This window comes from Triplophysa rosa, unplaced genomic scaffold (genome assembly GCF_024868665.1).
Source record: "Triplophysa rosa unplaced genomic scaffold, Trosa_1v2 scaffold28_ERROPOS1528291, whole genome shotgun sequence".
Lineage (NCBI taxonomy): Eukaryota > Metazoa > Chordata > Actinopteri > Cypriniformes > Nemacheilidae > Triplophysa > Triplophysa rosa.
Genome location: NW_026634304.1, coordinates 54,771 through 78,982, shown reverse-complemented (window position 1 = coordinate 78,982; position 24,212 = coordinate 54,771). Strand labels below are relative to the sequence as shown.

Here is a 24,212-nt window from a genome sequence, read left to right as displayed (position 1 = left end):
GTAATGACAAAATGAAGAATTGTTTATTTGGGGAAATAAACAAAACTCTGTACAGTTATGCAAATCATTAGTATTTTAGTATGTTTTAGGAGTGATATAGTATGTGAGCTGTAGGTTTTATATTAGATTTTTACTGTCAGATGTGTGTCTGCTATATGTGCTGGCTGCGTATGTGCAATGTAGTAAGTTATTTGTATTAACATAAAATGTTGAAAGTCTGATTCAGCTGTGCAAATTAAATATTGTGATCACTACCAAAACATTACCATTGCTACTGAAATTGTGTGTGCCGCGATCGAAACTTTGTTTTGGCCAAAATAAAGTATATTAAATTTTTAACTAAGATGTTATAATAGTGTTTGGTTGAATATATATATATACAGGTATATAAACTATTGAATCCCTAAATTTGAAATCGGTATGATCAATTTTATTCATTTTACAAAGAAAGATTGGATTAAAAATACAACAAATCTCATAAATTACACTTGAAATATTGTTAAAATTGTAACCGGTATTAATTTACATGTGAATTTTTTTTTAAAATAGCAAATAGATTTAAACAAAATCTTAATATGTAAATATAATCCTTCTTATTAAATTATATATTATTGTGTTTCGGTAGTGACAAAATTTGGGGAGAGGAACAATTTTCCCAAACTTTCTGAAATTACAATATGAAAATGAACACCACAATAACTAGAAATGTGTACCTTTGATACAATACAATTTGCATCCATAAAAAAAACATATATATACATATATATATATATATATATTGCACCAATTCTGTAGAATGGCCCTGTGACATCATGTGGTAAACATGCGAATGTGACGAGTGATTGACTAGAATGCAATGAGGTCGGAGGTAGGATATTTATATATATTTATAGGATATAGCATAATATCCGAAATCCAAGTAGTCTGGAATGCAGCATTAATCCTGGTCCTCACGACCCCCCGCTCGGCATATTTTGCGTCTCTCTCTTGTTTAACACACCTGATTTTAATCACCAGCTCGTAAGAAGAGAGCTCCATGAATGAACTGCATTCCGATTGATATGGTCCCTACACAGTGTTCACTGCTCTCTAAATCAGCTGAAGTTTATTTTACTTCTGAACACGGATTTGAGCTACACCACTGCCTACGGCATCTTCACATGAAGACTAAACTTACTACAGAAATGTGAAGGGTTATTTTTCCATAATAATGAGATCTGATCTAAGTAGCAGTCACGTCTTGTGTGCTTTAATGCCCTTCGAATTAAACATATACGCTTCTTTCAAGCTGGAATCATGGCAGAATATCCGGTGATGTCCACTTTGCAGCGCATTTACAGTCGTATTGAACAGAGCTCTGAAGGGATAAGAGAAACATGCAAAATATGCAGAGCGGGGGGTCGCGAGGACCAGGATTAATGCTGCAGATTAGGATATTTCCCACCTCAACCCTGAAATTATTTTTGGAATGGTGCACTTTTAATGATGTTTTATAAACAAGGTTCGGGAGGAACACGAGCATATAGTTAACACGGCTGGCATTCGATAATCAATCAACCAATCTTAGCAACCGCCTATAAATAGTAAAGACGCCTTACCTTCTTCTCCCAGATTTTTTAGAAAGATGTCCGATAGTGAAAACAGCCCAATCCATACAGTAACTGAATGCACCCTTGTTCTAGCAACCACCACCCCCGCAGGGACCCGTGATTCCAACTGCTTACACCACCTGCTCTGCCACAGCAGACGCCTTCCAACTTCGAAGCCAACATCGCCACAGTGACCGCCCCCGCACGGGCCCATGCTTCCAACTCATGCTTTGCCGCAGCAGACACAACTCCCACATGAAGCCAGTTTCGCCTCAGCGACCGCCCCCGCAGGGGCCCGTGCTTCCAACTCATGCTCTGCCGCAGCAGACACAACTCCCACACGAAGCCAGTCTCGCCTCAGCGACCGCCCCTGCAGGGGCCCGTGCTTCCAACTCATGCTCTGCCGCAGCAGACACAACTCCCACACGAAGCCAGTTTCGCCTCAGCGACCGCCCCTGCAGGGGCCCGTGCTTCCAACTCGTGCTCTGCCGCAGCAGACACAACTCCCACACGAAGCCAGTTTCACCTCAGCGACCGCCCCTGCAGGGGCCCGTGCTTCCAACTCATGCTCTGCCGTAGCAGACACAACTTCCACATGTAGCCAGTATCGGCGCAGCGACCGCCCCCGCAGGGGCCCGTGCTTCCATCATTGCTCTGCCGCAGCGGAGACCACATTCTCCCAACTGCCGCAGCAGCGCCGCTCCCGCAGGAGCCTTTCTATCTTTTCCCACTATCGCAGAGTTTCTGCCCTCACAGAAGCCCAGTCCTCTCCTTCGAGGCCGCCGCAGCTTTTATTTCCTTCACTCCTAAGAGACCCCTTTTACACCTTTCACTGCCGCAGCAGTGCCGCTTCCGCAGAAGCCTGTTCTATTCCTATTCGCTATCTTTTCATAGTGCCGCAGCAGTGTCCGCTCTAGTGGAGTCTAGTCCTCCTTTGAGGCCCCTTCAGCTTCTCCACTTCGCTTCTCAAGTCTCTTTAATTTCAGCATGGCCACAGCAGTGCCTGCTCCCTAAGAGCCTCTCAGCCCCTTTTTCTTCCAGCTCACTAACTCCCACCAGAACACGCACAAGCAACCCTTTCCAAGCTAGGCCAGCCTCACCTTCTCAAGCCAGTTTTTTGGGGGGGATATACGTTGTTCCGGCGGCTGTCCAGCACACTTGCTTTCTTGGGGATAGCCCGGGTCAGGGCTCACTCCGGGCCCAGGACCTTTTCCCCGGTCAAGGGGCGGGCGTTCCGAGCTCGAGAGTATTTGCCGAGCTCGGAACCCTCGCCCCGGGACAGCACGACAAATACGCATACTATCCGTCCCACCTTAATTATCTGTGAGGAGAACTCGTGAAATGTTAATAAAAACAGATTTGTCAAGGTTACCAAATAATTTTAATAATACTAAATTCAGATGTCAGAAATATCCCAAATCCGAGGTGTCTGGAACTGTTATGTTGCATAAGAACCCCTGCTCTAATCTGACACACTCTTCTGAGGTCTTGGAGTCTTTACTAATGAGCTGATAAGTTAAAACAGGTGTGTTTGATTAGAGAAATTTGTTTTTTTTTCCCTCCAATTAATTTGACATTTTAACATGTTTTTTTGTGTGTTTTACTTGTACAGCTGCTTTGATGCAATTCAAATAGTAAAACGCGCTATAAAAATTATGTTTATTAAAGCTAAAACTAATATTATTGTTTGATTTAGATGTAATGCAATGTGTATACATGATTTAAGGTTCAAAAACGCTGTATTTTCCACGTACCGTGCATGTTTGTATCCCCTCTTTGCAATGCCTCTCTGAAACGCACAGATTTTTTACAAAGCTCATGGCTTTGAAAAGTGAGGTGTGCAATGAATGGCCAATTAACCAGTACATAGTGATTGATAGAATACTGCAAGCGTTTCACGGAAAATGTAACGCCTCTTACCATATTTGGAACATCAGGTTCCAAAGCAATTCTCCTGACAGGTGATAAAATATCATCAGTACTTCCTTATATCAATTCGAGCCCGAATCTGATCCGGAAAATGAAGATGATCAAGTCGATACATAAACTTTGCCAGCGCGACTTGCGCAGGATGTAAAGGATTGGTAAGGTTTTATTAAAAATATATATTATGTTAAATAGTTAAAAACTATAGCTAACTGTTTTACCTTTTATATATGACGTTATAAAGACTATAAACAAACAACCATATACATCATACAGAGTTTGTGTGAGATAGAAACAAGCTCGCATTACAGCAGGGAATGGTAACATAATAAATAACGCGAGCGCTTTGGCCCTTCTTGATCAACCAGCGTTACGCCACGTCTCGTCGTGACTCAGCAAAGACAATAAACCCAAAATAAATACTAAATATAAAAAGACATTATAAACACAACATTTGTTGCCTCTAGTTGGAACATTATTACTGATTATTAGGACTTATGTTGTCTTTTTTCATGTTGCGTGCGTGTCTGCATTTGCAAATGTAACCATTCGTTTTTAGTTGTCTCATCTTTTGGCAGGGCAAACAAAGAGTCTTTTTTTTCGCAACGAAACACACAGCGTCTGCGCAACATGGCTGCGGCGGTGACGATACAATAAGATTTACAAGTACGCCCACCTCACTTGCATTTAGATTTGGGCGGTCTTAGTCAAATCATGTTACGAAGTGACGTACATTCGCCGGGGTGTGGTTACACGAGGCGTTTCAGGCAAGTCTGGGTTCGCATTTGCTTTTAGATAGAATGCATCTTTTGTTCCGACACTTTAATTTTTGCAATTTTACGTGTCTAATACATGCATGGGCAACTTATAACACACCAAAGACACAGAAAAACACGTATTTGCGCCATATTACCCCTTTAAGTATAAATAAAAGTTGACTTGCAGTTCCGTACTCTTGCACGGTTTGCCTCCAACCTATTAGGCCCCACCCCGGAACTAAACTGAACCACCTCTGCACCTCTTGGAGCTAAACGCTGCAGGATAGTGGCCATCCAGGACCAGGATTTCCCACCCCTGTTTTAACATGATGCTAACATGCTTTGAGTTTTATTATTTATTAAATGTACAAGCATTTTGGCACATGGTGATTAACAATTACTTACCTACGGTTCTTTTACCATCAGGATCTACTTCTTGTGCCATTTTTAGTGCTTCTGTTGTTGCAATGTCAATGTTACATGGCACCACTACCATGTTTAAAGTTTCAGTCTTCTCAATATATTTGAAGATAAGAATTTTGATCTAGAAAATACAAAGAAATTTATCAGGTCAGGTAAATAAAGCAAACCACATGCTAATAAAGACAGCAGCTCTCAACAGCAATGTGTTCACTTGGGTGAACTGTTATTCAGCAACCCTCGCACTCTCACATCACAGCTGGCTTTACAGGGCAAAACAATACAGTGATAAATATTTAGTCAAGTGCAGATGTTAATATTAGGTAGGAACCTGTGCCTGGTTGCATGAAAACCATTAAGTTAAGAAAACCCTTAGTCGTAGGGTTAAGAGTTCCCTTACTGAAACGAGGGTTACAAGAGTAGCTCAGTGGTTAGAGCATGGCATTAACAACACCAAGATCATGGGTTCAATCCCTAAGTAAATTATGGAAAACATCCCAAGGAAGAACACACGTCTACTCAAATCAAAAAAAGGAAAGGCAAGAGGCTTGAGTTCCCATACAAAAATAATTACTCTTTTTATTCAGGTTAAAATGATTTGGCCAAGAAATCAGTTAAAACCCAAGATGAATATGCTAAGGACATAAATCAAAGAAAACAAAACACACAATAACTAAAAATCAGAAAATTAAATCAAACAAGAGACTTAGGCGACCTACATGAGGAACGGGCTTGTACGATAGCACCGATTATGCAAAGAGAAACCACACCAATTTAAGTCACACAAAATACAGAGCAAATTATGGCTTCTCATGCTTAACATGGTCAACTTGTCAAAAAACGAGTTGGACGTATGATGTGTAGTATGTCTGTTCTCGATACACTCCACCAGGGCTCATACAGATTTTGGAAAGTTTTTTGAAGTTTTAAAATAGTCATTTTAATAGTAATCGAGATTATATATAACCAGTTTTTTGACATAATTATTTTTTTGCAGCTGTTAATGAGTAGTTAATAGATAAATAAAGAGACTTAGTTATTATATAGTTCTCTCTGGTTCTCAAATCTGATTGGCTGATAGCCGTGAGATATTCCACCAGGATCATCACGGGAACTGACCATTGAACCGCTTCACTGAGTGTTTGTATCACTCCGCCGCAAAGCTAATTAGTCTACTAGTAGCTAAGCTAAAGAGACATGGCAAACGATACCTTCTTCAACAATATATCATTTGATATCAACTATGAAAGCTCATCAGATGAAGAAGAGGCTGAAAAAAAGACATTAACAGGTCACATTGCAAGAAGTGCAGCCATTACACCTGCAGATTTGGACGAATTAGAAAAAACCCGACATGAAAATAACGCTGTGCGGCAAACGGTGTGGGCTGTGAATTGTTTTAAATCGAGGCTAGCTGAAAAACAGCTCGATATTGACCTCAAACACATCAACAAATCACAGATGAATTCAGTTTTGCGGGACTTTTATGGCTCCATCCGGAACTGTAAGGGTGAGCAGTATGGTATCAGCAGTTTTTTAAGTCTTCGGTCAGTGCTTAATCGCCACATTAACGAACCACCTCTTAGCCGTGCATAAAATGTAATGCAGGACTCAAGAGTTCATGTCCGCTAACAACGTTTTCAAAGGAGTTGTTAAACAGATTCAACGATCCTCTACTGACAGAACATCACACTACCCACTGGTTTCATTTGAAGACCAGATAATACTGAAGCAATCTACTGCACTTGACCCTGGCAATCCAAAAGGTCTATTAAATAATGTGTGGTATGACATTCAGCTGCACTTTGCACGAAGAGGAAAGGAGGGTAATCGACAGCTTGAGCCAGACTCATTTGAACTAAAGAGACGAAAATGGTACAAAATAGTTCACAATGACTTTTAATGAGGAAACAAAAAAACACAAAAACCCACTGGAGGTCGACAGGGAAAATCGAAGTGGTGCTATGTTTGAAGAGCCCGGTAACCTCTTGTGTCCAGTTTATTCACTGGAGAAATATCTTAACAAAATTCCACCTGACGCAAAAGCACATTACCTGCACGCTAAGAGAAGATTTGATGCTGATGACAACATCTGGTACAGCACTGTTCCTTTGGGTGTAAATCAGTTGTCCCAAATGCTCCAGAGAATGTGCAAAGATGCCGGAACGCGATCATCCTACACAAACTACAGCATCAAGGCCACTGCAATCCTAAAACTGTCTGATGCAGGGCTCCAAGCGAGGGAGATCATCACCGTCAGTGGACACAGGTATGTTTCTGATCTGTTTAACTCATACAATGAAAAAAGGTGTAATATGCGCGTCCTGATTTAAATAATTTTTAAAGGTCAGAAAGCTCACTGAAATCGTACTGGAGACCATCACTACAGAGTAGAAAATGCTGGAGTGGAGTCCTGGCATCACATCAAATGTAAACCGCACCAGAAAAGCAACAAAAAGCGACAAAGATTTAACAGGATGTACGATTTACGTCAACGTACAAATAAATGTGAACAAAGGTTCCGAGAAACATCACTCACAGTAAAGCAGAAATGTATTAAATCGATTTTGAGCACATTTTAATTGTTCAATCAAAATGAAATGCATATACAGTATAATATATTTTTTTGTTATTTATATGCTGACGACTTTTTTTTTCATTTTTGTAAAACACAATTAACATGACCTTGGCTGGAAAAACTTCTATACAAAAAATATCAATAATATATTTGATTGCTATTTGTGATATGCTGATGACTTGTTTATAAAAGAAAGAAAATGTATATAATATACGTGAGATTTTTTTGACATGTTGATTTCATAAGAATTTCTGAATTACTTGGTTTTACTTTATTATTGTAAAATAAAATAAACTTGACCTTGATTGGGAAATGTGAGTTTTTTAGCTTAAAGACTAGATTTTTTCATTGAATAAACAGTGGCGGAGCTAGAGTTTTATATATGGGGTGGCCAAGGCTACTTCAGGGGGTCCACAGACCATGACAGAAAATGTGTGTGTAACCCTGACCTGGCATCGAATTATTAATAAATAAATCCTAGGATTTCTGATTAGAGGTACAAGTGATAATTTACTTTCCAGAGTTGTGTATACAAAACAATTGCACAAAGTAATGAGATTAATGTAATTCTAAATGGTAAATGGAATGGTAACATAATAAATAACGCGATAGCTTTGGCCCTCGTCTCTTTGCGACTCAACAAAAACAATAAACCCCATTATAAACACAACATTCACGAGTTCGCCTCACAGATAATTAGTTGGGACGGATAGTATGTGTATTTGGCGTGCTGTCCCGGGGCGAGGGCTCCGAGCTCTGTGATTCTCCCCCCGAACTCAGAGCACCTGCCCTNATGTTGAAAGTCTGATTCAGCTGTGCAAATTAAATATTGTGATCACTACCAAAACATTACCATCGCTACTGAAAGTGTGTGTGCCGCGATCGAAACTTTGTTTTGGCCAAAATAAAGTATATTAAATTTTTAACTAAGATGTTATAATAGTGTTTGGTTGTATATATATATATATATAAACTATTGTATCCCTAAATTTGAAATCGGTATGATCAATTTTATGCCTTTTACGAAGAAAGATTGGATTAAAAATACAACAAATCTCATAAATTACACTTGAAATATTGTTAAAATTGTACACACGAAGCCAGTTTCGCCTCAGCGACCGCCCCTGCAGGGACCCGTGCTTCCAACTCATGCTCTGCCGCAGCAGACACAACTTCCACATGTAGCCAGTTTCGCCGCAGCGACCGCTCCCTCAGGGGCCCGTGCTTCCATCACTTGCTCTACCAGAGCAGACGCCTTCTAACTCGAAGCCAGTACCGCCGCAGCGACCGCCCCCGCAGGGGCCCGAGCTTCCATCATTGCTCTGCCGCAGTGGAGACCACATTCTCCCAACTGCCGCAGCAGCGCCACTCCCGCAGGAGCCTTTCTATCTTTTCCCACTATCGCAGAGTTTCTGCCCTCACAGAAGCCCAGTCCTCTCCTTCGAGGCCGACGCAGCTTTTACTTCCTTCACTCCTAAGAGACCCCTTTTACACCTTTCACTGCCGCAGCAGTGCCGCTTCCGCAGAAGCCTGTTCTATTCCTATTCTCTCTATCTTTACATACTGCCGCAGCAGTGTTCTCTCTTTTCCCTGGTCAAGGGGCGGGCGTTCCGAGCTCGGGAGTATTTGCCGAGCTCGGAACCCTCGCCCCGGGACAGCACGACAAATACGCATACTATCCGTCCCACCTTAATTATCTGTGAGGAGAACTAGTGAAATGTTAATAAAAACAGATTTGTCAAGGTTACCAAATAATTTTAATAATACTAAATTCAGATGTCAGAAATATCCCAAATCCAAGGTGTCTGGAACTGTTATGTTGCATAAGAACCCCTGCTCTAATCTGACACACTCTTCTGAGGTCTTAGAGTCTTTACTAATGAGCTGATACGTTAAAACAGGTGTGTTTGATTAGAGAAATTTGTTTTTTTTTCCCTCCAATTAATTTGACTGTAACAAAGCTCAATAAAACGGAAGGAAGGAGGCGGGAACCGGCGAACATTTAATAAACTTTTAATCAAAATAAACAAACAATAATTCACCAAATAACAGGCCGGCAGCCACCTCACGGTCGACTGCCGGCCACACGAACATAAACAAACTCAACTTCCGGGCCCGGGTCCTCTCTCTCGATGGTCCGGTCGCTCGTCCTTTTATGCTCCCGAGCTCCCCCATGAGGCATGCTGGGACCGGCGGTCGCACAGCTGACACTCGTTGCCACTTACGCCGCCGGACCCGCCTTACCCGCCCCACGGCTCTCGCCCCGCCTTCCTCGCTACATTGACATTTTAACATGTTTTTTTGTGTGTTTTACTTGTACAGCTGCTTTGATGCAATTCAAATAGTAAAACGCACTATAAAAATTATGTTTATTAAAGGGTTCAAATGACACGGCTAAAACTAATATTATTGTTTGTTTTAGATGTAATGTAATGTGTATACATGATTTAAGGTTCAAAAACGCTGTATTTTCCACGTACCGTGCATGTTTGTATCTCCTCTTTGCCCCGCCTCTCTGAAACGCACAGATTTTTTACAAAGCTCATGGCTTTGAAAAGTGAGGTGTGCAATGAATGGCCAATTAACCAGTACATAGTGATTGGTCGAATACTGCAAGCGTTTCACGGAAAATGTAACGCCTCTTACCATATTTGGAACATCAGGTTCCAAAGCAATTCTCCTGACAGGTGATAAAATATCATCGGTACTTCCTTATATCAATTCGAGCCCGAATCTGATCCGGAAAATGAAGATGATCAAGTCGATACATTAACTTTGCCAGCGCGACTTGAGCAGGATGTAAAGGATTGGTAAGGTTTTATTAAAAATATATATTATGTTAAATAGTTAAAAACTATAGCTAACTGTTTTACCTTTTATATATGACGTTATAAAGACTATAAACAAACAACCATATACATCATACAGAGTTTGTGTGAGATAGAAACAAGCTCGCATTACAGCAGGGAATGGTAACATAATAAATAACGCGAGCGCTTTGGCCCTTCTTGATCAACCAGCGTTACGCCACGTCTCGTCGTGACTCAGCAAAGACAATAAACCCAAAATAAATACTAAATATAAAAAGACATTATAAACACAACATTTGTTGCCTCTAGTTGGAACATTATTACTGATTATTAGGACTTATGTTGTCTTTTTTCATGTTGCGTGCGTGTCTGCATTTGCAAATGTAACCATTCGTTTTTAGTTGTCTCATCTTTTGGCAGGGCAAACAAAGAGTCTTTTTTTTCGCAACGAAACACACAGCGTCTGCGCAACATGGCTGCGGCGGTGACGATACAATAAGATTTACAAGTACGCCCACCTCACTTGCATTTAGATTTGGGCGGTCTTAGTCAAATCATGTTACGAAGTGACGTACATTCGCCGGGGTGTGGTTACACGAGGCGTTTCAGGCAAGTCTGGGTTCGCATTTGCTTTTAGATAGAATGCATCTTTTGTTCCGACACTTTAATTTTTGCAATTTTACGTGTCTAATACATGCATGGGCAACTTATAACACACCAAAGACACAGAAAAACACGTATTTGCGCCATATTACCCCTTTAAGTATAAATAAAAGTTGACTTGCAGTTCCGTACTCTTGCACGGTTTGCCTCCAACCTATTAGGCCCCACCCCGGAACTAAACTGAACCACCTCTGCACCTCTTGGAGCTAAACGCTGCAGGATAGTGGCCATCCAGGACCAGGATTTCCCACCCCTGTTTTAACATGATGCTAACATGCTTTGAGTTTTATTATTTATTAAATGTACAAGCATTTTGGCACATGGTGATTAACAATTACTTACCTACGGTTCTTTTACCATCAGGATCTACTTCTTGTGCCATTTTTAGTGCTTCTGTTGTTGCAATGTCAATGTTACATGGCACCACTACCATGTTTAAAGTTTCAGTCTTCTCAATATATTTGAAGATAAGAATTTTGATCTAGAAAATACAAAGAAATTTATCAGGTCAGGTAAATAAAGCAAACCACATGCTAATAAAGACAGCAGCTCTCAACAGCAATGTGTTCACTTGGGTGAACTGTTATTCAGCAACCCTCGCACTCTCACATCACAGCTGGCTTTACAGGGCAAAACAATACAGTGATAAATATTTAGTCAAGTGCAGATGTTAATATTAGGTAGGAACCTGTGCCTGGTTGCATGAAAACCATTAAGTTAAGAAAACCCTTAGTCGTAGGGTTAAGAGTTCCCTTAATGAAACGAGGGTTACAAGAGTAGCTCAGTGGTTAGAGCATGGCATTAACAACACCAAGATCATGGGTTCAATCCCTAAGTAAATTATGGAAAACATCCCAAGGAAGAACACACGTCTACTCAAATCAAAAAAAGGAAAGGCAAGAGGCTTGAGTTCCCATACAAAAATAATTACTCTTTTTATTCAGGTTAAAATGATTTGGCCAAGAAATCAGTTAAAACCCAAGATGAATATGCTAAGGACATAAATCAAAGAAAACAAAACACACAATAACTAAAAATCAGAAAATTAAATCAAACAAGAGACTTAGGCGACCTACATGAGGAACGGGCTTGTACGATAGCACCGATTATGCAAAGAGAAACCACACCAATTTAAGTCACACAAAATACAGAGCAAATTATGGCTTCTCATGCTTAACATGGTCAACTTGTCAAAAAACGAGTTGGACGTATGATGTGTAGTATGTCTGTTCTCGATACACTCCACCAGGGCTCATACAGATTTTGGAAAGTTTTTTGAAGTTTTAAAATAGTCATTTTAATAGTAATCGAGATTATATATAACCAGTTTTTTGACATAATTATTTTTTTGCAGCTGTTAATGAGTAGTTAATAGATAAATAAAGAGACTTAGTTATTATATAGTTCTCTCTGGTTCTCAAATCTGATTGGCTGATAGCCGTGAGATATTCCACCAGGATCATCACGGGAACTGACCATTGAACCGCTTCACTGAGTGTTTGTATCACTCCGCCGCAAAGCTAATTAGTCTACTCGTAGCTAAGCTAAAGAGACATGGCAAACGATACCTTCTTCAACAATATATCATTTGATATCAACTATGAAAGCTCATCAGATGAAGAAGAGGCTGAAAAAAAGACATTAACAGGTCACATTGCAAGAAGTGCAGCCATTACACCTGCAGATTTGGACGAATTAGAAAAAACCCGACATGAAAATAACGCTGTGCGGCAAACGGTGTGGGCTGTGAATTGTTTTAAATCGAGGCTAGCTGAAAAACAGCTCGATATTGACCTCAAACACATCAACAAATCACAGATGAATTCAGTTTTGCGGGACTTTTATGGCTCCATCCGGAACTGTAAGGGTGAGCAGTATGGTATCAGCAGTTTTTTAAGTCTTCGGTCAGTGCTTAATCGCCACATTAACGAACCACCTCTTAGCCGTGCATAAAATGTAATGCAGGACTCAGAGTTCATGTCCGCTAACAACGTTTTCAAAGGAGTTGTTAAACAGATTCGACAATCCTTTACGGACAGAACATCACACTACCCACCGATTTCATTTAAAGACCAGATAATACTAAAGCGATCTACTGCACTTGACCCTGGCAATCCAAAAGGTCTATTAAATAATGTGTGGTATGACATTCAGCTGCACTTTGCACGAAGAGGAAAGGAGGGTAATCGACAGCTTGAGCCAGACTCATTTGAACTAAAGAGACGAAAATGGTACAAAATAGTTCACAATGACTTTTAATGAGGAAACAAAAAAACACAAAAACCCACTGGAGGTCGACAGGGAAAATCGAAGTGGTGCTATGTTTGAAGAGCCCGGTAACCTCTTGTGTCCAGTTTATTCACTGGAGAAATATCTTAACAAAATTCCACCTGACGCAAAAGCACATTACCTGCACGCTAAGAGAAGATTTGATGCTGATGACAACATCTGGTACAGCACTGTTCCTTTGGGTGTAAATCAGTTGTCCCAAATGCTCCAGAGAATGTGCAAAGAAGCCGGAACGCGATCATCCTACACAAACTACAGCATCAGGGCCACTGCAATCCTAAAACTGTCTGATGCAGGGCTCCAAGCGAGGGAGATCATCACCGTCAGTGGACACAGGTATGTTTCTGATCTGTTTAACTCATACAATGAAAAAAGGTGTAATATGCGCGTCCTGATTTAAATAATTTTTAAAGGTCAGAAAGCTCACTGAAATCGTACTGGAGACCATCACTACAAAGTAGAAAATGCTGGAGTCCTGGCATCACATCAAATGGAAACCGCACCAGAAAAGCAACAAAAAGCGACAAAGATTTAACAGGATGTACGATTTACGTCAACGTACAAATAAATGTGAACAAAGGTTCCGAGAAACATCACTCACAGTAAAGCAGAAATGTATTAAATCGATTTTGAGCACATTTTAATTGTTCAATCAAAATGAAATGCATATACAGTATAATATATTTTTTTGTTATTTATATGCTGACGACTTTTTTTTTCATTTTTGTAAAACACAATTAACATGACCTTGGCTGGAAAAACTTCTATACAAAAAATATCAATAATATATTTGATTGCTATTTGTGATATGCTGATGACTTGTTTATAAAAGAAAGAAAATGTATATAATATACGTGAGATTTTTTTGACATGTTGATTTCATAAGATGAATTTCTGAATTACTTGGTTTTACTTTATTATTGTAAAATAAAATAAACTTGACCTTGATTGGGAAATGTGAGTTTTTTAGCTTAAAGACTAGATTTTTTCATTGAATAAACAGTGGCGGAGCAAGAGTTTTATATATGGGGTGGCCAAGGCTACTTCAGGGGGTCCTACCATGACAGAAAATGTGTGTGTAACCCTGACCTGGCATCGAATTATTAATAAATAAATCCTAGGATTTCTGATTAGAGGTACAAGTGATAATTTACTTTCCAGAGTTGTGTATACAAAACAATTGCACAAAGTAATGAGATTAATGTAATTCTAAATGGTAAATGGAATGGTAACATAATAAATAACGCGATAGCTTTGGCCCTCGTCTCTTTGCGACTCAACAAAAACAATAAACCCCATTATAAACACAACATTCACGAGTTCGCCTCACAGATAATTAGTTGGGACGGATAGTATGTGTATTTGGCGTGCTGTCCCGGGGCGAGGGCTCCGAGCTCTGTGATTCTCCCCCCGAACTCAGAGCACCTGCCCTTTGGCCTGGGAGAGGGCTCCGGGCCCAGTGTGTGCCTGAACCCGGAGCATATCCAACCCCATCCCCCCCGGTGCTGAGGTCAAACGTGCTCGTGGTGTGGAGTCAGGGTGGAGGAGGGATGTTGCGAGACATTCGGGAGAATGGAGGCAAGACAGCTTGACTATTTATAGGGCTTATAGGATGATTGCTGTGATTGCTGGCCAACCGCGTTAATTGATTGCTGTGATTGGTAATCGAAAGCCAGCCGAGTTAGTAATCTGTACGTGCTCCTCCCCAACCTTGTTAATAAAACATAATTTCACGAGTTCGCCTCACAGATCATAAGTTGGGACGGATAGTATGCGTATTTGGCGTGCTGTCCCGGGGCGAGGACTCCGAGCTGCTGCGGCAGAGCGTGGGCTGGTGGCTATGGTTGGATTGGAAACTGTAGGTTGAAGATGTAGATGTAGTATCCTCTTTCGTTTGCTCAGTCATGCTGTGCTTGAAGGAATAGTAGATCGTTTTGGTATCTAATCTCTAGTATAAATCTTTAGTATAAGTATTAACGTTGAAGATCTTGAGATTACCATTGAAAATTTTTACCTCCACCTTCTCGGAAACGCTAGACACAGTTGCTCCTCTGAGCTTAAAGAAGATTGAACATAGCAGCCCAACACCGTAGTATAATGAACACACTCAGGCTGGAGCGCATCTTGAAGAAAGAGGTATATCGTACAGCATGGAAGGAAAGTATTCGAAAATACAGGAAAGCCCTAAAAACTTCTAGATCCGCATACTTTTCATCACTAATAGAAGAAAACCAGCACAACCCTAGGTTTTTATTTAGCACAGTGGCTAAATTAACAAAAAATAAATTGAAAAAAAACGTATATTTCTTTATGAGTGCTGACCATATTGAGCATTGATCCTAGGAATAAAATTTACCTGTTTTTGCTACATAGTCATTTCAAACTTCAACCCTAGACACCCAAGTCATCAATTGGACATAACATACATTGATCAAGTCGACATATGGAATCACACTTGACCTAGGCAAACTTCCAACAGTGGCCCTGTTGGCATTTAGCACTAACCTGATTTCCAATATCATCTGGCTGTCCTTGAACTGGGACTCTGGCAATTCCTGGTAAATCGATCAGCGTAAGGTCACACACATTTGGTGACATAACCGTTAAAGTAATAGGCTCATCACAGATTCCAACCCCTTTCCCTGCCAGCTCATTTTGGGCTGTAATAACACAAATAAACATACATTTTGTAACGGAGGAAAGTCATTGAGTTTTGGAATAAGTTAGTAAATAATAATTATTATTTACTATTATAAAATGAAGAACAATATTAACACATCAAATGCTAATTATTATCTCATGCTTAAAAGTAATGAACAGCAGTTATGCTAATTAAGGGCAAGTTATGGTCGTGTATAGGACCTACGCTGTAGACAACGCGCCGGTTTTCATTTTTGCTTGTGCATCGTTGTCCGCGTTGACAGGCAATGACCACTAGGCGTCAGTGTCCACGCGTGTGTTGCTTGTGTAACCAAGACATGAGCCAAAGAAGAAGCAGCTCGTTTGAGAAGCATTAGCAGTGATAGCAGCAAGTAAACAGTCACTTTTGTTGCAGCTTGAGATGTTAAAGAGTACATAACATGAGATCATGTAAATGACATTTCATGCAGTGTGTAATGTTGCCGTGTGTGAATGTAAGCAGTCTGCCAAGTTGTAAATCCGAAGGAGAATGAATAACAAAGTTATTGTCTTTGAAAAAAAGGGAGTCGACTCTGAATCACGCAAACAAGTCGTCCCTAGTCCGATTCGAGAACCGCCGCAAATTTACATCACTACATATAGTCCCCGCCTACGTTTTGCGAGGACTGCCCACGAAAACTTCACTCTTCTCCCTCAAACACTGTAGCTCGTGAACCTCATTCGCTGTAGACCAATCACAGCTGACTAGACCATCAGACCAATCAGATCAAACTAGGCTAGCGGAAAGGAGGGGATTAGACAGATGAATCACGGAACGAATCATTTGAGAGTCAGTCAAGAAGTAAGGTAAGAATAACTTCCCATTATTATGAAATAATAGTGTTTTTACACCTTCTATGTACATAAACTTGTTGTTGGACACTCCATAAATCAAAGTAGGACCTTAAAAATCCCCAGTTATGTACTCTTTAAATACAGAAGAACAAATTATTTACTTAGAGACAATTCATTCGGAAATGCGTTTGAGTAAACATGATGCTATCGCAGAGTTTTTTTTTTACCTGAGGGGGGGTTCAAACAGACCAATCACAATGGTTACGGTCTGCGTAGCGCCCGCATTGATTTGACGCATTGTTACATTTTTGGAGAGGTGCACGTCAGGCTATGCAGAACTCCATACAGCCTACGGCATAGGTCCTACGCATGACCATATATTACAACTAAACCTGTGTCCCAATTCGGGGGCTGCGTTCTTTGAAGGCTGCATTTTAAGACCGATTGCGTCACAGCAGCGCGACTGAAGGCTGGTAGGCTGTCCCGAAGGTTGCTTCAAATGCAGCCCCAAAATGCGACCTTATTTCCATCTGTTTTTAAGGATAGAACGAATGTATCCTTCACAGCCTCGGCTATCCCGAGATTCATTGCGCGCCTGTAAAGGCTTGACAATTTTAAATAATCATTCAAAACTTTAGTTAAATAAAAATATGTAATTCACAAAAACAGTCTGTTTCAGTGTTTTAATATTATATATGATGTTCATTAACATTATTGGTGCATTATTGTGTTTTAAATTTGTAAGATTGGTTCATTTAATATACTGTTGGGCTGTTTTAATTTACATAAACGTGTCATATTCTCGAAAATAAAATATATTTTTTCTGGCTCCGTATACGTTTAAAAAAGTCAGAAACGTTGCTGTGTCCTGCTGTCACCATGCAGCAGGTGACGCAAATCACGCAATTAGGAAATCCTCTGCGAGGCTAGACCATCTCATTTCACTTCGTTTCTTGGACTTCTGAGGCTGCGTGCTTTGAAAACCAAGTCCTCGTTTTTAAGTCTGCGACCTTAAAGGTAATGAAACACTCAGGGAAAGCTGAAGAGAGAACGAGGGGGTGGGGCCAAAGACGAGACCAGAGAGAGAGCATGGCAGGTCAAAACAAACAATGTCATGTCTCTCATAGTCTCTCTACACTAAACATGAGGGATCTGCCACGATCCTGCCACTAGACTAGAAAACCATGACCAAGGAGGCAGAATCATGACACTTTTTATTCTTGTGGCAAATATTCATTTGAACAAGCAAAGATTCCTTTAAAAAAATTCCTACTTTTATAGAATTTGTATGTGAAGTTAAACATTTAATTAATTCACTTAACACGATTAATAATAAACAAATTTACATCTTTTTTAAGGAAATATAACAATGTCTTTCATATAATGTAAACAATAGTATATCTATTTTTCTTATTAATATATATTTTAATGCTTATATGTATATGTGTTTGTGGTTTCATTTTTACTTTGTTTGAATGGATTTGTTAAATTGTACAAAATTGAAAATGTCTTATGTTCAAGTTACTCAACAGATGTTGTGCATTGATGTAAAAACATATTTAAAAAAGAGTCTGGTTTCTCCCAAGGTTTTTTTTCTCCATTTATTCATCATTGGAGTATTGGTTCCTTGCCACTGGGCTGTGTTGGTTTGCTCACCGGGAGACTGCTGATATTAGATTAACTCAGAGTTCTATAAATTCCATTAACATTGAACATTAGAATGATCTTACTCTTTCTATAATACCATTGTATTCTACATTTTTCTGCGTTTTTCTTTTAGTTTTTCTTCTTGTGAAGCTGCTTTGAAACAATTCAACATGCAGTCCCTGCAGGATTTTGCGATCGCAGAATTTAACGCAAAAATCAAACAAACTCTGCAAAATTTGCTGCAACTTGCAAAATTTAGAGATTGTCGAAGATTTTTTGCATAATTTGGCCAAAGACGCGCCAAGTGACATCATCACATCACGCATTCCGTCAAAACCTGCTCTAAATATCAAGCAGAAATACTATAGAACGGAGATAGTAGGGTCCATCCATTGCTATCTATTTAAAAAAACTAGCCTCTGGTGTCCTTTCCTTCATTCCGCTGAAGTCGTTAGCATTAGCCATTACGCTTATTTTTTGGCTGAATCTAAAAAAAAATTATATGCTCTCCTATGGAGCCAGAAATATGACAAAACAATCTGAATTTGAATTTTGTAAATCTGAATTTTAGATAAGTGTAATTGCACAAAATTGAATATTTCCTGACATTCAATATAGTTCTGAATTTGAATTTTGTAAATCTGAATTTTAGATAAGTGTAATTGCACAAAATTGAATATTTCCTGACATTCAATATAGTTCTGAATTTGAAATTTCTTAAATTTAATATAGAAAAATTCAAAACGCAGAAATTCAGATTCAAATTCAGATTCAAATTCAGATTGTTTTGTCATATTTCTGGCTCCATACTCTCCTACTTGTAAATCGCTTTGGATTAAAGCGTCTGCGAAATGAATAAATGAAATGAACTGAATGAAGCCGCAGCAAAATTAAGCAATTTTGTCAGCAGAAATCACAAAAAATCTCTGGAAAATCCTGTGGGGACTGAACATTGTAAAAAGTGCTGCTATATAAATAAAATTGTCAGGACCCGGGTTTGAGATTTGTTTTTGTTTTTTCTTCCCCATTTTCTCTTTCTATCTCTTTTTTGATTACTCTCTCTTTGCGCTTCTCCAGCACAGCTGATTGTCTTTGGCAAAATAGCCAGCTGCTCGTTACTCTCACCTGTTATTCATCCTCTGCTAAGTTCTCACCCTTTATCTATCTGCAGTGTGCTTCATTTGGTGCCAGTGTTGGTTTACCAAAGTAGAACTTGGTCGCTTTCTAGTCAGTCTTGCTCGTCTCTCACTGTGTTTTCTGCTCAGCTTGCCAGAGGTATCCTGTTTGCGGACCGGGCCTGACTGGACTTGCTTGCCCCACATTAGACTGCGTTGCGGACTCTGCTCGCTACTTCTGTTGCTGTGGATTTTTGTTTATTCATTCCCTGGACACAGCCTAGGGTGTTGCAGCCGTGGGGCTATTACTTGATTGTTTTCAATAAACTGTTACTTGAATTCCTCTGCTCTTGGGTTTTTTGTTCAGACCACGGGACAGACCGTGACAAAAATAGAATATTTGAATGAAATACTTTTTATTGTTTCATAACCTGCATACACATGTCTGCAAATGTTAAAAATACATTAACTCATCTTTATTTTTGTATAAAATGTATACCATTACAAATGAATAATTACTCACAATGTGGCAGACCTTATGTCACGACTCTGCCTCATCTTGTCATGTTTTTCTTGGTGTTGTGGCAGAGTCATGACAAAGCCTTAGGTTTTGTGTGGAGAGAAACATATTATTGTCAATTATGACTTGATATGCGTTCCCTCCGGTCTTGTCTTTGGCCCTGCCCCTCTCGTACCTCGTATAGCTTTCCACCTGTGTCTCATTACCCACACCTGCCCATTGTTATCTTCCTTTTTTAGTCTCCTCTTTAAATTGTCCTGTGTCGATTGTCCTGTGCGCGTTCGTTTTGTTGGTGTTCCTGTGCCTCAGGTTTGAAGTTGTGTCATTCTGCTCCTTGTCAAGTCAAGTATCTGAGTGAGTGTTTAGTTTAGTTAATGTCAAGTGTTTCCTAGTTTAGTCCAGTTTTAGTGAGTCTTCGTTCTGTTGTACTGTTATTCTGTTTTGTTATTTTAACCCCATTGTGGATCTTTGTTTTATGTTTTAATAAATCCTTTTTGTTACCTCTTACCGCTGCCTGCATCTGGGTTCTCTCCCCACGATTCGTGACACCTTAAATCTGCCGCCATGATGATTTCAAAACGAGGTTGGGAGGGATAGGAGTCTAGAGCAAAGCATTACACTGCATGGATTTGTAGCGAGATGCCAGTCGTTCGGTCATCAAAACACAAACTTACATTATCTCACTAATTTCCACATCACAGAGAACTAAGAAAAATAGGGATTATTTAAATCTTAAGGGTATTAATACCTAATTTTGAGATGAGAGTAGTGCATTATGTGTATAAAATCATTTTGGGAATTAGCCTGTAGCTAATAGCTGACTTCTGATGTTGTAAACATGTTCACATTTCTTAAAAACACTCATCTAGTGATGCAGTATGATATTTTATGACAACAGGCGCATTGACTGGGATCAACAAAAGCAGAGGAGTAATTCCTAACTAAATAATAGCGCCTTGTACATGAGATTTCAAACAGGGTTTTAACTCTATACATAGCCAACACGAGCGATCAGGTTAATAGCTTGTTATCAGTATGGATGGGCGATATGGCCCTAAAACTCCATCACAATATTTTCTGGTATTTGTTGCAATAACGATACAAATGGCAATATAATTGTGGTGTCGTACACCAAAGTAAAATAATATTGTAACCAAGTAATGATATGTCAGTTATCAGACTTAAACATGTTATTGGTTCACGGTTATGTTAAGGTGTCTGATTGGAGCAACTAGGGGATGTTCCGCCTCTGTCAACCGATATAAAAAAGGAAGTCTAGAATAGCACGAGGTGTGTGTGTTCCGGTGGTTAGAATGGCCACACGTGTTTTGAACTGCTGTGTACAATAAATATATATTTGTGCTGACGATATTGTTTCTTGCCGTGTTCTATCCGGTAACATCTTAAGAGGGACTGTTCTCTCAGACACAACAATAATTATAACACCATCCATCGCAGTTTTTTGCTACAAGTTATATTCATAACTGCGATATTGTGAAAAATATATTTACGTATACCTAAAATAGTTGTGTAAATAGAAAAAAAATTTAAACGCAAAAAATGCATTTCAAGTTTAGAAACAGTTGAGTTCCCCCTCCCCTTCCTCACAGTGGTTTGGCCCACTGCCTGCTCTCCCCGTTCATCTCAACTGCGCTACACATAAGTCAGGTATGCGGCTAAGTTCATCAGTGGCTGTTGAACTCCAGTAAGAAGGCTATTTTTTCACTTTAAATGAAGGTGCAAAGCTTTCATTCAGTTAGAAAAGGTCGTCTTCTCAGCATCTATTTTGTGCAGTGTGTGCGTGGAGGATAAGCTAAACATTCAGTTGACTGAAACTCTGGCGACTCATCAACGAGTACTTAACACAGAATTTAAGCATCTGTCACTGTTACTGACTGTTTGGGTCCATGATAATAGCAAGGCTTTCCTCTGTGTTCACATATCTTTATAAGTACAATTTTGACTGTATTCTTTGTGTCCCCTTCAAAAATGTATCTTGAGAAATTTTATGTTTATTGTCCCTCCCTACTGTTCAATTAAATGTACGCCCATGGTTGCCGCCACAACAAAGCGCTGTTCCCCCTTCCATGTGTTTGAAGCTTAAACAGATACGTGTCCACGAAAGACGTCTTCCTCATAACACTCACTTGTGATTGGCTGAATGTTAGTTCAATCATGCTATGTAACAAACCAGAGAACACGGGCGGGAATGGTGGCGGCGGTGTGTCGAATAGTGCGGGGGACAGAATCACCTTTATCTATTTATCAATATTTTTTGCATTGATTGAATGGTTGCTTGCTATATCAGGGAAACCTGTCTCAAGCTTCTTGTTTTAGTCCACTTCATGTGTTTAGCAGGGGGAAAACTACTTACCATTTGAAATGAGTTGTTCAACTGATGAGGGATCCTTAATTTCAACCTTCTTTTCACGGTAAGATATAAATGCCCTCCAGTTGACTCCACCCTTTACCTGCCGCAACTTCAGTTCTAATGGGCATCTTGTTACAATTCCTTTAAAAACAGTTCAACTAATATCACATCAATGAAAGATTACTTTACATTACTATATCTAAATATATAATTTACATAATTAAGTATTAGAGTAGGATGTTGACTAAATAAATACAGTAGATTGTCTACTGTATTTTAGCTACGTATTTAAAAACATGTATGTTATGCTTATATACAAATACAAGAAAGAAAAACTGTTCTCACCACTCCCTCTAGGAAGCGAAACTCCCGACAGCGCTTCCAAAACAGAACTTTTTCCAGAACTCTGGTCTCCAATTACTACAATAGTTGGCAGTGCCAGTTCCTTTTGAACGCCAATTGACCGCAGAGTGTCAATAAGATCAATGAACGGACGTATTCTCTCCTCTAAATGATCATGAAATACTCCGCTCGTTTTCTTACTGTAAAGATCATAATTTAAATATTGAAAAGGGGGTTTGTACTTAAAGAAACATAAAGAAACATATAAGTGTAAAATACATATTTATAATATATACTACAAAGCAGATAATATTAGACTAAACAACTAAAATTATTCTTGTCTTACCCTTTCTTTTTTAAAGTACTGCTTTCATCTTCATCATGAACTTCTTCTGGAAATCCAAAAGGTGATAAATAGGAAAGAAAGCCTTGAGATTTTTTTTTATTGTCCATTCTTTGGTTGTACAGAAGTAAAATAAAAAGACCCAATTTGAAGAATGCCTCTTATCATTTAGGTTTAACCCCCGCACAGTGTAAAGTCCTCTGCAGAAAACAGAATTTATAGTGAACTACACCCACAGTAATAACAAAAGTGAAAATGTTAGGTACTTTCCGTTTCTGAGATGGTAGAGTTTAAAGTGTATTACACTCACAGTAATAACAAAAGTGAAAATGTTAAGTACTTCGCGTTTCTGAGATGGTAGAGTTTAAAGTGTATTACACTCACAGTAATAAGGAAAGTGTTAGGTCAGGGCTAGTCAACTAATCTTTTATCAACCCAATACAGTAAAATGTTATCGCACGCATAGTACGAATGAAAGTGAAAATACACAGTGAATAAAACCTGAAAATGTCAAAGAAAACAAAAAAATAAAAATAACACCAAAGCATTATGCATCTCCATGCAGTCCACACAACTTTCCCAGTCATACAGTTATTTTTAGCAAAAGTAATATACATGTGCCTCTAGTTGCTTGACGGCCTTTGTGTACTAAGCTACAATGTAAAAAAGTTATTTGAATTTCTGGCAACCAACACTGCCTTTTTAAACCATAAATGTCAGATACATGGTAAAATATTTAGACAGCATCAAAGTTAATCTCAAATGGCCTATTTATAAATCATTGCCAGTACCTGTACTGTACTTATGTTCCCATGTATGCTTTTGTGTGTTCTCTCAGATGATCCAGAATGCAGCACGTCAATCCTCTCTTCACTAAGTTACATTGGCTCCCTATAGTGGCTCTTGGCCTTACAAATCCAGGTGGATGCTGCACATTGGTGGTGGTTGAGGAGATTCCCCCCTTCCATGTAAAGCGCTATATGATTGTACTGTGTTTTAGGAGTGACAGCTTTGTCAGCTGAATGTTGGAATGTTTTAATTTCACTTTTGTCTTCCTGTAAAAGGGAGGCTATAAAAGAAGTGGTTTGACATCAGCAGGCTCAGGCCTGGGCTGTGTTTCACTGATAATGGATTTTAGCACATACATAAACATGATCACACGATGCCACGCTTCCCAGTCGCTGTTTGTTTGTTCAATGCTGAAATGTTACCTTATAGTGATACTTCACCCAAAAATTAAAATTCTTTTATCATTTCCTCACCTTCGAGTTGTTCCAAATGTGTATAAATGTCTTTGTTCTGATGAACACAGATAAAGATATTTGGAAGAATGCTTATAAACAAACAGATCTTAACACCCATTGACT

At 39.3% G+C, this 24,212-nt stretch overlaps 2 protein-coding genes across 4 annotated transcripts in view; both read right to left on the bottom strand.

Moving 5' to 3' along the window:
• The window catches only part of LOC130550326 (interferon-induced GTP-binding protein Mx-like), a 33,969-nt gene extending 32,151 nt beyond the window's left edge, over positions 1–1,818 (bottom strand). For all 3 annotated transcript variants that reach the window (XM_057327765.1, XM_057327766.1, XM_057327764.1), the window contains exon 1: positions 1,599–1,818. In XM_057327765.1, coding sequence (XP_057183748.1) covers positions 1,599–1,803 — 205 coding nt within the window. In that variant the 5' untranslated portion in view covers positions 1,804–1,818. The remainder of the gene's footprint in view (positions 1–1,598) is intronic.
• A 2,866-nt stretch (positions 1,819–4,684) lies between these two features.
• LOC130550327 (interferon-induced GTP-binding protein Mx-like) lies at positions 4,685–23,971 on the bottom strand. The gene is made up of 7 exons (XM_057327767.1): positions 23,637–23,971; positions 22,849–23,045; positions 22,506–22,702; positions 22,164–22,301; positions 15,539–15,693; positions 11,087–11,225; positions 4,685–4,817 (listed from the first exon to the last, which is right to left on the bottom strand). Exons 2-7 carry the CDS (start codon positions 22,953–22,955, stop codon positions 4,789–4,791), a joined length of 765 nt encoding a protein of 254 aa, XP_057183750.1. The 5' UTR covers positions 22,956–23,045; positions 23,637–23,971; the 3' UTR covers positions 4,685–4,788.
• Between the last annotated feature and the right edge of the window lie 241 nt (positions 23,972–24,212).

Excerpts from the sequence above, each read along its gene's own strand:
- LOC130550327 (XM_057327767.1), bottom strand. The coding sequence starts at position 22,955 with ATGGACAATAAAAAAAAATCTCAAGGCTTTCTTTCCTATTTATCACCT. Across the intron at positions 22,302-22,505 it reads TTCGCTTCCTAGAGGGAGTG|GAATTGTAACAAGATGCCCA; the intron begins GTGAGAACAGTT and ends CTGTTTTTAAAG. Across the intron at positions 11,226-15,538 it reads CAGATGATATTGGAAATCAG|ATCAAAATTCTTATCTTCAA; the intron begins GTTAGTGCTAAA and ends TGTATTTTCTAG.